General features: G+C 49.5%; 6 protein-coding genes across 6 annotated transcripts; 1 reads left to right on the top strand and 5 right to left on the bottom strand.

Annotated features, from left to right (window-relative positions):
- Nucleotides 1-274: 274 nt before the first annotated feature.
- On the bottom strand, nucleotides 275-1993 carry BGZ61DRAFT_465471 (uncharacterized protein). The gene is made up of 6 exons (XM_046247589.1): nucleotides 1654-1993; nucleotides 1389-1604; nucleotides 1274-1340; nucleotides 1105-1221; nucleotides 764-1048; nucleotides 275-717 (listed from the first exon to the last, which is right to left on the bottom strand). Exons 1-6 carry the CDS (start codon nucleotides 1796-1798, stop codon nucleotides 585-587), a joined length of 963 nt encoding a protein of 320 aa, XP_046095702.1. The 5' UTR covers nucleotides 1799-1993; the 3' UTR covers nucleotides 275-584.
- A 789-nt stretch (nucleotides 1994-2782) lies between these two features.
- On the bottom strand, nucleotides 2783-3358 carry BGZ61DRAFT_172943 (uncharacterized protein). The gene is made up of 4 exons (XM_046237608.1): nucleotides 3242-3358; nucleotides 3088-3194; nucleotides 3022-3038; nucleotides 2783-2963 (listed from the first exon to the last, which is right to left on the bottom strand). Exons 1-4 carry the CDS (start codon nucleotides 3257-3259, stop codon nucleotides 2875-2877), a joined length of 231 nt encoding a protein of 76 aa, XP_046095701.1. The 5' UTR covers nucleotides 3260-3358; the 3' UTR covers nucleotides 2783-2874.
- Nucleotides 3359-4710: 1352 nt separating this feature from the next.
- On the bottom strand, nucleotides 4711-5700 carry BGZ61DRAFT_465462 (uncharacterized protein; the record flags this gene model as incomplete). The annotated part of the gene is made up of 3 exons (XM_046247587.1): nucleotides 4711-5003; nucleotides 5050-5271; nucleotides 5318-5700. Coding segments are annotated over 3 exons (685 nt in total), but the record flags the coding sequence as incomplete, so codon positions are not given.
- A 230-nt stretch (nucleotides 5701-5930) lies between these two features.
- BGZ61DRAFT_465458 (uncharacterized protein) lies at nucleotides 5931-7695 on the bottom strand. Its single transcript, XM_046247586.1, has 4 exons — nucleotides 7109-7695; nucleotides 6893-7058; nucleotides 6608-6848; nucleotides 5931-6558 (listed from the first exon to the last, which is right to left on the bottom strand). The coding sequence occupies exons 1-4, from the start codon at nucleotides 7608-7610 to the stop codon at nucleotides 6217-6219; spliced, it is 1251 nt and encodes a 416-aa protein (XP_046095699.1). The 5' UTR covers nucleotides 7611-7695; the 3' UTR covers nucleotides 5931-6216.
- Nucleotides 7696-8732: 1037 nt separating this feature from the next.
- BGZ61DRAFT_485930 (uncharacterized protein) lies at nucleotides 8733-9586 on the top strand (the record flags this gene model as incomplete). Its single annotated transcript, XM_046249781.1, has 4 exons — nucleotides 8733-8860; nucleotides 8906-9095; nucleotides 9127-9435; nucleotides 9533-9586. The coding sequence occupies 4 exons, from the start codon at nucleotides 8733-8735 to the stop codon at nucleotides 9584-9586; spliced, it is 681 nt and encodes a 226-aa protein (XP_046095698.1).
- A 1331-nt stretch (nucleotides 9587-10917) lies between these two features.
- Nucleotides 10918-12861, bottom strand: BGZ61DRAFT_465449 (uncharacterized protein). The gene is made up of 3 exons (XM_046247585.1): nucleotides 12305-12861; nucleotides 11182-12254; nucleotides 10918-11128 (listed from the first exon to the last, which is right to left on the bottom strand). Exons 1-2 carry the CDS (start codon nucleotides 12635-12637, stop codon nucleotides 11409-11411), a joined length of 1179 nt encoding a protein of 392 aa, XP_046095697.1. The 5' UTR covers nucleotides 12638-12861; the 3' UTR covers nucleotides 10918-11128; nucleotides 11182-11408.
- Between the last annotated feature and the right edge of the window lie 16 nt (nucleotides 12862-12877).

Raw genomic sequence — 12877 nt, 5'->3', positions numbered from 1 at the left:
GTGATGGGGCAGCCAGCATCAATGCAAGAGCTGGCAGTGGCACTAGTGTGGCGGCATTTGTACTCCCACCATGTCCATGTTTACGATAGACAATTGGGACTAACGCATGTGCAAGGTCCCTCGTCTCCAACCCCTTTTATCACTAGTCATACCGCGTCTTGCTCCTGAGCTTCAGGGGACCACTGTGGCGGCGGTGCCATCTCACGGGCGTAATGCTAGCCCAGTTTCTCAGCCAAGGACACTGTTTGCCGAGTCTCCAACCACAACCCACCCTGTTCCGACGGGTGCCTCGTGTTTCGGTTCAACGTACCTACAGTCTCCCCCCACTGCTTGGCTTCATCTGATTAGGCCTCGACCCTTAATTGCCCAGCAGACAGTCCAACTAGCTCCTGTAATGGTTGATAGAGTGAAAGAAAATTGAATGGACAATTTATCAAGAACACTATTTATTCCCTCAGTTTACTCACTGCAAAGCACACCGCCCAATGCTGCCTATGGTTTCAATACCAAAAAGGTCAAACCCCCCACCCGCAACCCAACATTGACCTAATCGACGGCAATCCCCATATTTACATCCCTGGGATCTAATGGCTCGTTTGCCGTCTTTTCTTCATCTGGGGCTCTGGTGAAGGGTCATCAATGTTGCCTTGTTCCGCACAGCATCTTGAGCGCTTCCCAGTTGGCTCTTGCAAGCATTTTATGAAAAGACGACGGGTCCTAGTCCTTATGTCAGTACTGAACGGTACCCTGTGCTGAAACTCACAATTTGAAGCAAACACCCTCCGCTTGCGTCAATTGGGAGCTGATCTCGTCTCTATTAGAGGAGAATTCTGTGAATAAGAGAAGCCGACGACTTGGAGTGTAAACGAGATTGGAATATGGCACAGATCCCATCTTGGCGTTCAACTTGATGCAAAAGCCGTGCTCCTTGAATGTGATATCCAATGTCATTCTCCGACACATTTCTCGGTCTTTAACCCATTCAGTCGCATTGTTGCCATCGATCTCGAACTCACACACTTCGATATGCCCTTGTGCGCAGAGTTTACTTCAAAAGATGTATTGTCAGCTTCCAAATCATGGTCATGCTGGAAAGTTGATTACCGGTTAAGAGCGAAAATTTCCTCTTCGAGATTCTCATCGGCTCCCAGTGAAGCGGTAAGGATTATGTCGAATACCCTCGCATCAAACTCATCCTCGTTCCTCCAATTTTTGGGTCGTCTAATCCAATTAGTACAGATATGATGCAAACTGAAGACAAAGGCGGACAAACTCCTGCGTCGCAAGGCTGAAGAACAATTCTGCAGGGCAAACTACGTTTGCCCTTGGGCAACGTTTCGCTGTTTCAATTAGCCGAGGACGAAATACAGCCACGATTACCAACAGACCGTATCCATGAGCAAGAATTGCGCTTGCAAATCCATAGCCGTGTATGAGAACCGAAGAAGACTCATCTGACACGCTGGAGAAACCCTCTGTAGCAAACAGTTCATATATGTTCCGTTCCTCTTCGCGGTCGATTGCGTGATAACGAACTTCTTCACTACCGTCGCCGCTGTCATCTACGTCACCGGTTGAAGACGGTGCTGTATATTGGGACCCATCTGTGCAACTGTTAGTTGAAGTAGATGCAAAGGAGTCTGGCGTTATTACCATTGTCTGTGTCATATGTCTCATTGGAAGACAAATCATAATCTTGGTATTCACCCGTCAGAGTCCCAGGAAATGGCCTTTCGAGTTCGCTTTCCTCATTTGCGGCTCCGGCTGCCTTCTGGTGGTTCGCGGACGGCTGTTCCATGTCGCTGAACGGGAGTACTGTATGAGACCTGTGTAACAGACTTCATGCAGGAAGCTGCAGGAGGGAAGATGGCGGACAAGGTGTATTCGTATGCCACAGCTCGCTTAATCGACAAGAGCGCCACTTTGGCGCTAGTTTGGACCACCTGACGGAAATTCAAGCAATGACCAAGTTAAACCCCGGAGCTGTCGGGAAATTGAGGTATTTGTCAGAGAAAATCTCAGCCGATCGAACATCCCCACTGAGGGGAGTGGTTACGCATGAGATCGGCTGATTACAGCTACAGGTCCACTTGTCTGTGATCTCAGGGGTATTGCCTAATCCGGGCCCCATATCGTGTTGAACCAAATCTTACATGGCCCCCAGCGCTAGACTAGTAGGCTCAGCTTGATTCAGGGGGCTTCCCCGTCGTGATCCGACAGGGCTGCATAGTAAAATTAAAGCTGGAAGGGTCTCAGTGTCGCTAGTTGATCATGCTAGTGCAATATGCAATCATCGCGGGCTGAATTGGCGTCGACCTGAGACTCTCTGAATGCTCAATATCCCGGTCATAATGCCCTTCTTTCCTCTTCCCTCGCCGCGATATTTTCAAGCGGTTTCCGGTGTCCTTCGGTCTGGGTGGCCTTGTTTGCTACATATGCATCCCAGTGCAATTCCACAAATACACAAGATCGCCATGCTATTTCAATCTCTGCATCTTACTTCCATACCCTTCACGCAATCTTTCTCCAAACCTCCAATGGACTGCAACATTAACAAATATTACAACCGTATTATTGCCCTAGCTGATTATCTTGAGCGTTGGCATCAGGAAAGATGCGACCCCCCATGCAAACATGCCCGTTTTGAGAGCTCCCCTTCCTCGGATTCCATCAAAGTCCTACCTCGATGAAATTATGCCAGCGACATATCATGCGAATGCGGCAGTTTATCAGTTTGGAGCATACTATATACCATTACCTCTCCCCACCAGATCTAGTGAAAGAACACAGTGAAATTGTGATATTTCTCTCAGACACCCAGAATGGTATGGACCACACAAGGAGTTAGAGGTTCTTTCTTCACTGTGTCAAAAGTTATGGCGCATCACTTATTCTCCTCCCCGGTCTCTGAATAAGTTTCGCCCATGGGTGCTTGCTAGGCTGTTGCCTCTCACGGCACGCCGCTAGCACGGCATCAGTATTTCTGGACTTGTCGTTTGGTATAATTTTGTTACGACTAACCACAGATAACATCTCCCCTAGGACAAGTCAACTGGGACGATCAGGAATAAATGTTCCACAGCTTACCAGTATTGTTTGCTTACAATATTAGGCGGGCATCTCCGCTCTGTCTCAATATATTTGAGGCACCATGACTCAACAAGGTGGTAGTGATGTTGGCATGATAGCTCTTTCTGTATTCTAGTTAGCCTGCGAGCGCAATGCCCATCGGAACACTGACGTAGATATAGTTACACATGGCAGAGTCCAGGAAGGAAGAATAAGATTGCGAACATTTGACCGCCCGCGACAGCTGGGGATTGTCTCCTTTATGTTGGCGACGGCGATTCAGCAATCCGCATGGTGGCTTCGGCAACAACTAGCGGACATGGTGTCACTTAGTGGTAACGTGACTAAATTCGTCACCCTTCAGGGGTCTCAATACGAACTGATGCTAGTGGCAATGGAGGTTTCCTTCCTCTTCGCCACGGAGGACACTCCTTCGGCCGCTCTGACCAGACCCTTCCACTCCTTCGGCGCGTACTCGTAGGGCAATAATTACATCGGCTACACTAATACCAGTTTGCTCGTACCACAAGTGAAAACGTGCTGCAGCTGCGTTTGCTCGCATGACAGCAAGTCACGGGACGGCAGACAAGAAGTGGACCCCATGCTATCTCATGGAGAGCAATCTCCACCCTCTGAGTTTGTGCAATCGGGGTCAACATCCGCAATGATGTGATTATCTCTGTGATAAGTTGATTAACGCACATGCGGTAGATTCAAGTCAGCCCCTGGCTCGGATTCCCGCTGCTCAAAGCCTGTTGAAGCCACATCAACAGGGTTAGGGGCACGTCTCAGGGTACTCACGGACGATCAACACAGAGTCTTTGAAGCTCTCTCACCGGCATCACCTGCGGCTTGAGATGGAGACATGATACCCCTCGGACCGGCCTGTACCCACGGACCCATGGATCAGCTGAAAAGTGGCGAACTGACGTGCTGTTTACCGTGTCTAATGTGGGCGTCTCGCAGGGAGGGGTTGCAGAGTGAGCAGAGTGACGGTCTCATCCTTCGGCCGCCATCCTTGAGAGTTCCGCCATTCCGTAATGGGAGATGATACCTTTCACCAATAAAAAGGGTGACGAAGCGAAGCCCAGCATTGAGAAGGACCCCTCCGCCAATCGTGGCCGGCCTTGATCCCGGGATGAGTGACCGACTTTCCGTTAGGTGCAGGCTTCGCCACCGGGTACGTCGGCTATTTGACCGGCTTATGATCAAGGTTGAAGCGGTTAGCCAGCTGATGCTACCAAAAGCAAGCAATAGAACAGTGAAAGAAAGGCCACCCAATGCCCACATGCCGTTGGGAATCGTGATCGCCGATCTTGCCTATTTAGGCTTTCAACTTTTTTAGCGCAAATTGGTTCCCACTTATCGGAACACATGCATATACGAGACGGCGGATGGTTCCCCACTCCCTCCTTTATCACGCATGTCTCGATGCATGGGCCTCAATTCAATCTTACCACAAGGACAGCAGGCCCTCCCCCCTTTCATCAAATACCATTCCACAACCTAGGGAGCCTAATATGCATTTATACCAAATCCAGTGAGGGGCCACGAACCCCGAGTCCACCACAAGCTTGGCAAGTTGAGATATTTCATCTCGAATTGGTTGAGGATGCTTGGTATAGCCCTGGCTTACCCTGTCGGCACGGCATTCCCAAACAAAGAGTGATTTAATTGACTCCATACAGGGGCCCTCGAGTGGGACACCCAGCGACAAGCGCTGGGCCTGGACTCTCGGTCATCCCGCTATCACTGGCAATCAATTTTGAACGCACCTTACTCGGCAGTGCATTGGTATCACTCATTGTCGTAAATTACTCATTACAGATTGTCTTCCCCGCTTAGCCAAGTTTCTTAGCCTTCTTCCATCGATCGCAATGCGTCATCGTTGTCCTCCAGCGTCTGGGCAGTCTCGGTTGGTTTGGTTTGTTTCTCTGCCTGATCTTAGGATGTATCAAACTGAAAGAGCGGGCGCCTTACTATTACTCTTCATGGAAACGCTGTACCTGTCACCAGGCTTCTTCAACTTGGTTTGGAGTTTCAGGGAGTTCCACCATTTGTCTCCAAGTGTAATGCCGACAAGGACCTTCAGCAGACCGATCTGGCAGCTGAACTTAACTGCATCCTTCTTGGGCTTGTGAATAATCGTGAAAAATGTCTTACAGTACGGAACAGGCAGTCGGACTTTTGCGGTTTTCTTTTCTATAGTCAAGCCTTAGCATCGCACAAGCGTAGGCAAGCAGCTTACCGTGTATGCCCCAGGTGAATCTGATCCATTTGGGAGGTTTCACCCTGCACCAAATCCTGAACGAGCCCGGTGCGTCCTTGCCAATACTGTAGACAAGAAGAGTTTTGAAAAATACCACGGAGCAGCCAAGTTTGACGGTGGTCTTATTGGACTGTTGGGAGATGGCGTAGAAGATCGAAAAAAATCGGAACGGGAGTTTGAGCTTGAGGGATCCCTTGCCTTCTCTCTCAGTGGTTCCACAATACCCCCAACGCCATGCATATCGTAGCACGCGATAGATAAGGATAAGATACGATGTCCAATCGAGGAGGAAACCGGCTAACTGGACCCAAGAAAAAGGTACGCAGTCCTGGCCTAGATCCCTCTGGTGTAGGGAATCCATACGGCATTTGTTTCAAGCAGACAAAGTGCACATCATGGCATTCAAATACCTCACAAGGGACACATCAGACGTACCTCACGTCATCAATTATGCATGCATCTCCTTTTCCAGTAATGCAGCATTCTCAGGGGGTATCAGCCATGGAACCTGTCAAGGTGAGGGGTCCAGCTGTCGTGGCTCCACACCCATAGGATAATTGGAAGGGAGAGGGAAAAGTTGAAAGACCAATGTAGCTAGTGCGATTTCTCTTTCCTCCACCTCACCGACTCCTTCACCCAGCCGCCAATGAAGTCAAAGCATGAGATACCACATCACCGCGCTGCTGGGAACACCATCTTTTCCGTGTGGTGTGGCTGAACCAAAAGAAATATGGGTGTCACCCCATCGCGGAAGTCCCTTCCGGTCCAATTGTGTGTCCAGCAACCGTTGCTGCCTTGGGCACAAATGCTGATCGCGCCCGAGTGGCATGTCTCGGCGTTTGTCGTATTTGCGCTTGGGATGGTCGAGTCCAAAGATCTCACATTGGTTCTATGGCTTTGACTTCAAGTGTGACTACTAAAAAAGGCAGCCCGTTCTCCTTGTCCTGTGCGTACAAAGCCTTGTCCATGTAACAGAGTATCTGATCTGGCTTCCACTCCACTTCCTCAACACGATCCCCTGGGTATTGGTTTTGTTTTTGCTTATCAGGGACCATTTTCATTTTCACATCGTGGTCCCGCAGTAGCACAGCGAGAGCCAGGGACTCTCCCGCTGCCATTGAGCAATCAAAGTCAAGTTCAAAGGCCTGAGATTGGATCGGTCGATTGAAGTCCACAACTCTCATGCCAACGCTTTCCGTTATTGTCCCGATCATGATAGCCTGGCAAGAAATTAGCAACACCAATGGCGAACAATGCAGGTCGGCCCACCTGGTTCTTCACGAAACGGCACAATTCCGCACATGACTTTGGTTGCCCATACTGCTTGAGTTGCTTATGTTCCGCAATTGGGTCCATACTCTCGATCTCCTTACTCGCTCTTTTCCGTATATCTTCTAGACCTCCACAGAGGGGCATGAATGTATAGAATGGCGGCGATCTCTTCGGAGTGGCGTCTTTGCTTTCCACCAGATCGGAAAACCTCATAAGACACCGCTCGACCTCATCACCACTTCCCAGTTAGATACGAGTACGTAAGTTGTACAAAACACGTACCGGAACTTCTCCCCAAAAAGGACATATATCACATTGGGGGCACGGAGACAAGTCGAATCCAGCCGTGTCTCAGGTTTGATGAACGTGATAGACTCCGCTCGTAACACTTCCTCCAAAATCGAGAAGTGTTGATCAGTAAAGTTAGAAAGAGTTTTCAGGCATGGTTCTAGGAGAAGTTAGTAGTGTATCTCGACCAAAGTTTCATGGATCACAGACTGCGGAATTCCAACAAAATATAGGCATAGAGAGAGACCTCCTCATGGCGATAGAGAATATCTTGGAGCCGAAGGCATTTCGAGGCTGCGATCCGTATTTTAGCGAGCACCGCGTCGCTTTCGTCCTTGAAGTGGAGGCGCATAATTCTGTTGACAGTTGAAACCCCAAGCATTTTGCTACTTAAGGTCAAGTCGCATGCGCCAGCCAAGATCATCATCTGCGTCTGGCTATCGGCATCGATCCTCTGCGCAATCATCTCCAGTATCTTTCTGCATGTCATCTGCCCACGAGTCTCAGGTGATAGCTCACTAAGGGTAAGTTTATGAAACAGCTCAAGAATCCCGTCTTCGGATTTTGGGTAGTGTGGACCCCAGACGACCTTGTCGGTCCGCCGCCATCCCCCCAGGAGTTTCCTCACTTCCCTCTGTGCGACTTTTGGCGATTTCGGATCGCGCGGCTTCCGTTCGCGCGGCTTACCCTCCTCAAATGAGAACCGACACATAGCTGAGCGATTCTTCGATCGATTACTAGCTGTACGTGCAGAGAAAAGCCGGTCTCGTCATCGATTACTGGGGGTACAGCGCTTGGAGGGAGCGCAATGCTAACTTCATGGAGAAAATCGGTACATTGTCAGGTGACCCAAGGCCATGGCTGACTAACTGCTCCTGCTTGGACTCGGCTGTGTTGGCCATACAGAGTAAGGAGAACGTACCCAGTGCTAAAATGCTAGTGTGGGCAAAGATAGGCACATTATTCGCTACCGCCCCCGGCGCCAAGAGCGGGTCGGGTCAGCTCCAGCTCACTCTAACCGTTTTAGTGTTTCAACTTTTTCCCTGGATGTCCAATCCCCTTTGGTTGGTGGAAGTCTTCCATAATTGGACTAGTGCCGCCTTGCCGCTGAATCACCTCGAGGGACCTCGGGAGGCCAGCCAACCTGCTGCCCAAATGTTTTCGCCTTGCATGGTCCGCGAACCATTCCGCATCACGCATCCATCTGGCATTTCTTTCAGCCCCCTCCCGCTCCCGATCACCAACATAGCTTTCCAAGACAACCTCGATTTGGGCTCTAGCTCCTTGCATGCATCTTGTGAGAGCAGCTCAACGCTCTCGCTGCAGTGTCATCTGGGGACTCCGAACACGACGAATCATGCCAAGTCCCAGGATCACGACGATGATCACCCCCTTGACTTGACTACTGATGAGGATACTCTAGACTCCAAGAACGACGATTGTTCGATCGGTAGCCATGCAACCACGGATGCCAGGTCCGATAGATCCTCCACCTCAGAGGAGCACCCTCCATTCTCAACTGACGACGAGGATTTGACTAGCAGCCATCCAAACCCGGGATGGCACACTGGGTCCCCGCAGCCTCTCGGGGATGATAGTTCAATATTAACCAGCGACGAATTTGCTTCTACGACTGTTGTGATCTTGGGAAGGGAGTTCTTGTACTGCCGAAACGCGGAACGCTTTGTCTCATGGTGAAGATGTTTTCGATGAAGATAAAGGTCAAGCTAATCTTGTCAGGGACCCAATCGACGCCCACTACCATACCTGCCTCCAACTGAAGTGAGTATTCCTTTCAGCATCAGCGTTCATTCACCAACATCGCAGCCGGAAAATGGTTCAACTCAGCACAAGATCATCCGCAAAGATTTTGTTTCATGCTCCACTGGACCTGGCCACTGTCGAGCTAGAGTCTGAGATACAAGTACTGGACGTGGGCGCAGGCGACGGCTCGTGGGCAAGGTACGGTTCCGAAGCGATTTTAGCAACTATACTAACGAGGTGTAGAGACTTCCGGAACTCAAACGCGATTGTCTACGCTGTCGACCTACATGGTGCTTTTGCCATTTACCGAGATGAAGATCCCAATTACCCAGAAAAGCCCAATTGCCCAGAAAATCTCAATCCAGAGATTGACGACCTCGATCGAGAATGGACATATCAGAACGAGATGTTCCATTTCATACGGCTTGGACAGGTTACATGGCTAGGGAATATTGAGACGGTAGTTAAGCAGTGTTACAGATAACAAGAAAGGGGGGTGGACCGAATTCACCTCTCTCGAGGTGGAACCGAAGGACGAACATACGGCCTGGAAGGAATGGATGGACTTGCGTCAAGGCATCTATGATAAGACTGGCCGCGCCTTTGATCACTCTGGCAAGCTGGTAGACCACATGACAGCAGCAGGATTCGTGAATGTCCATCAGGAGAGAACCCTCTTCAGGAATTGTCCCACTGCAATTGACGTCGAAGGACTGGTCATACTCCCCCTATATCTGGCCCTCGGTTGGGTCCCAATCCGCATCGCTGAACTGGTACAGAGAATGCAAAGGGAGTTATCTAGCAATGGACTGGAAATTTACTGGTGCGTCCTATGAACCAAATTGGGAATCATCACTAACCTTTGCGTAGCTGGGTGACTTTGGGGAAGAGACCATAGTGAGAGATACGAATGGGGATAACTAGACTGTACAATATATTGAGTTTCTGTGTCCTGTTTAACAATCTGCTCGGGTGGTTAGAGTGCACACCAACTTCTCCCTCCTTGTAATAGTTCTCTCACTCGCGTCATGCAAAGTCGGTGCAGGTCATCGAATACAGGCTCTAAGTAACGGCTGCAGGTAGGCAGTCGGTGAGACGGTTCCACCTGTTGGCAGTAGGAGTAGGTTGCCTTCCCTAGACCATGCTGGCCGGCGAAGTGGCCGCATGAGCCTATTGCTCCCCCCCTGATTGCGATACTCGGCATCAGCCCCAGGGTCTTCTTTTGTCCTAGTCGATCATCTTCAAGACTCTTTCAGGGTGAAATGCCAGGAGATGAGTTGGCGATGCAGCTGCAGCCTCACCGGGACCAAGCCATGATTGCAACAAGACATGCCATCCACACTCACCGGCGTTAAGATTGGTCTGCGTATAAAACAGACCGTCAGACGAGTTTCTTCATTTTTCTTCATCATCCTTCTCCATTTTCATTGATAAACAAGAAACCAAGAAGGTAAGACTCACAGGTCAAAGTCCTTTCTACATTTAACTTATTCATACTAGCTATGCCTTCCCAAGAACCCATCAAGCCAACCGGCGACAAGGAGGGTGGCAAGGAGGGTGACAAAACCGAACCCCAAATCAACGAACATCACACCCAGTATAGCCTAGACGATTTTGCGAACAAGACAGACTCCAAGGAGGCGACAGAGGATGACAAGAAGGAACAGTCGAAGTAGCTCTGAAGTTCAATGCAACAACTCTTGGTGCCGCTCACAGTTTGAACCTCAAGTCTTCCAGCCTCCGATCCTTTGACATTGGTGTCGCCATTCCAATCTCCTCCCGTGCTACATGCTCTTCCGCAAGAGATCTCGTGCACCGTAAGCTTATCCGCTCAAACTGAATACAGCCGTGACGAGAAATCTTTCACTTGTATCGATTGTTAGCGCATGTTAGTGCAGTTGACCTGTTGGTGCAGTTGACCCTTTGGTGCAGTTGACTGACTGGTGCAGTTGACCGTTTGGTGCATTTGACCCTTGCTGCAGATTATGCAGCTAACTCCTTGGTGCAGCTGACCTGTTGGTGCAGTTGACCTGTTGGTGCAGTTGACCCTTTGGTGCAGTTGACCTGTTGGTGCAGCTGACCCTTTGGTGCAGTTAACCCTTCTTGCATTTGACCCTTGTTGCAGATTATGCAGCTAACTCCTTGGTGCAGTTGACCTGTTGGTGCAGTTGACCGACTGTGCATGCATGACAATAACAGAAGTATGTATTTATTGCATATATGTATATAGAAAGTCTATGTATCTAGCATGCTTGGGCTAGTATTTTGGGATGAGACTACTTACATAATCCATGACCCCATCAGGCATCAAGAATATCAGGCAATCGTGAGACATTTTAAGAACAGATTTGCTGCACCAACATCAGCATCATCAGCGCCTCCTCATCCAACTTACACACGGATCCCATAACTGGACCCAAATTTGTCGCTCCAGCCCAGACTACATCAAGAATCTAGATGCACGACGTAAGCTATGTTCGTTGGGTAAATAGAGATGGCAACGCTAATACTTGATTCAGGGAGAGGAAACACAGAACTTGGATTATCAGTTCTTCGAATATAAAGTTTTTGATGCATGTGACCAGGATCGACTGATGTCTTGGAAGGATGGCGGGGAATGGATTATCTTAAATGGATCACTCAAGCAAACGAAGGTCGGCACAACGGATGAAGTCCTTACCAAAGGCACAAGCGTTGCTGTCATGAAGACAGATTTCAAATTAGTATACCGGGGTCCGCCACAACCCTAGGATCCTCCGTTCGGAGCCACGGGGTCCGGATTCGGATATAAATACAATAGCTCACTGAGCCTTCCACTACTCAGCGCAACGTTGACCCTAAAGTCACCAGTAACGAGAGGCTCGACGTCAACAGCATTTTGTATCCCTGCCTGCTTCCCAAATGTACTCTCCAGTATCCAGTCAGATATCGGGCTGCCTAACTCCTCTGTCAATGTGTGAGGATTCAATTTGGCTTCCGTTAACAATCTGCCATAGTCTGAAGCGACAACAAATTCCAACATCATATCGTGCCCAATTTTGGGGGGAAGATGTAGACTGACAGCACGAGTGATGGGAATGAATTCACCATGCCTCAAGGCGCTAAGGTTTTGCCGATCTTCCTGTTGTCCTAGTTGGCCCTCTTTGATATTTTTCGACATCTTACTTCCTAGGAAGTCTAGCCGGTCCCTACTAGCCCCACTCAGCACAGGACGACGGCCCTCTGAGCCTAACAGATCCCGGATTGAAGGAGGCTGGTAAAAGTTGTGAATCGTTGACAGTTGCATAGACCCAGACTCCGGTAATGGCAAATTCGACGTCAGCTTGCGCTTTTTAGTGCCATTGTTACCCAGGTCTGAGTTGGGCATGGCAAATTGAAGACCAACATTATGCAACTGAGGATAATCTGCGTCGACCTGCTCCAGCTGGGTGATGTTACGGTTGAGAATGGGCAATGATGGGTCTCCGTCAACGGCATGCTCTATGACAATCTCAGCAGAACATTGTGCCCATAACTTCTTCAATAGTGGCCTGATCCATTCTTCACTCGAAACCGTAGAAATGCTCTTGGTTGCGAAATGGAGAGCTCCCTCTAAATTCCGTGAGTGATGAACAGCCAATGGAAAGGGTGGGAAGGCACACCAACTGTTACCAATTCTTTCTCTGGCCCAGTGAGAACCTGGCAGAGTTTTTGCCAGTCATCAAAGAAATCGAATTTCTTGAGATGGTATTCTCCATCTTTGCATTTTTCCTTGAATTTTACATCCTCCTTCGTTGCTTTCGGAACTTCCGTATAGTTCCATGCCCTCAATGCGTACACCGTAAAAAAATGCGATATGAAAACCCTGTCCTCAAAGGAGACATCCTGGAAGACGGTGTCACGATGCGTCGCAACATATCGAGCGCTGGGTAGGATCTTCTTGCGACGAGAGCATATCTCAGGTGGAACTAGCTTTTTGGGCGTTTGTGTCTCCATCGGTTCAGCTACCAAGGCTGACTGGGCTAGATGGTGCAATTAACCTGTTGGCGCAGTGGACCTGTTGGCGAGTTGGTGTGGCGGCTAACGTGCAGTTGGCAAATCGCGCAGACCTGTCAGCACAGATGGCCGTTTGGTGCAGTTGACCGTTTGGTGCAGTTGACCGTTTGGTGCAGTTGACCTGTTGGTGCAGTTGACCTGTTGGTGCAGTTGACCGTTTGGTGTAGTTGACCGTTTGGT

The sequence above is a fragment of the Ilyonectria robusta genome (assembly GCF_021365365.1).
Source record: "Ilyonectria robusta strain PMI_751 chromosome Unknown BGZ61scaffold_41, whole genome shotgun sequence".
In the NCBI taxonomy this organism is placed as follows: Eukaryota; Fungi; Ascomycota; class Sordariomycetes; order Hypocreales; family Nectriaceae; genus Ilyonectria; species Ilyonectria robusta.
This window is presented reverse-complemented; position numbering and strand designations above follow the sequence as displayed.

Excerpts from the sequence above, each read along its gene's own strand:
- BGZ61DRAFT_465471 (XM_046247589.1), bottom strand. The coding sequence starts at position 1,798 with ATGGAACAGCCGTCCGCGAACCACCAGAAGGCAGCCGGAGCCGCAAAT. Across the intron at positions 1,605-1,653 it reads GACATATGACACAGACAATG|ATGGGTCCCAATATACAGCA; the intron begins GTAATAACGCCA and ends ACAGTTGCACAG. Across the intron at positions 1,341-1,388 it reads AATTCTTGCTCATGGATACG|CGAAACGTTGCCCAAGGGCA; the intron begins GTCTGTTGGTAA and ends TAATTGAAACAG.
- BGZ61DRAFT_465458 (XM_046247586.1), bottom strand. The coding sequence starts at position 7,610 with ATGTGTCGGTTCTCATTTGAGGAGGGTAAGCCGCGCGAACGGAAGCCG. Across the intron at positions 7,059-7,108 it reads TATTTTGTTGGAATTCCGCA|AACCATGCCTGAAAACTCTT; the intron begins GTCTGTGATCCA and ends AACTTCTCCTAG. Across the intron at positions 6,559-6,607 it reads GCCGTTTCGTGAAGAACCAG|GCTATCATGATCGGGACAAT; the intron begins GTGGGCCGACCT and ends ATTTCTTGCCAG.
- BGZ61DRAFT_465449 (XM_046247585.1), bottom strand. The coding sequence starts at position 12,637 with ATGGAGACACAAACGCCCAAAAAGCTAGTTCCACCTGAGATATGCTCT. Across the intron at positions 12,255-12,304 it reads AGAAAGAATTGGTAACAGTT|GAGGGAGCTCTCCATTTCGC; the intron begins GGTGTGCCTTCC and ends TCACGGAATTTA.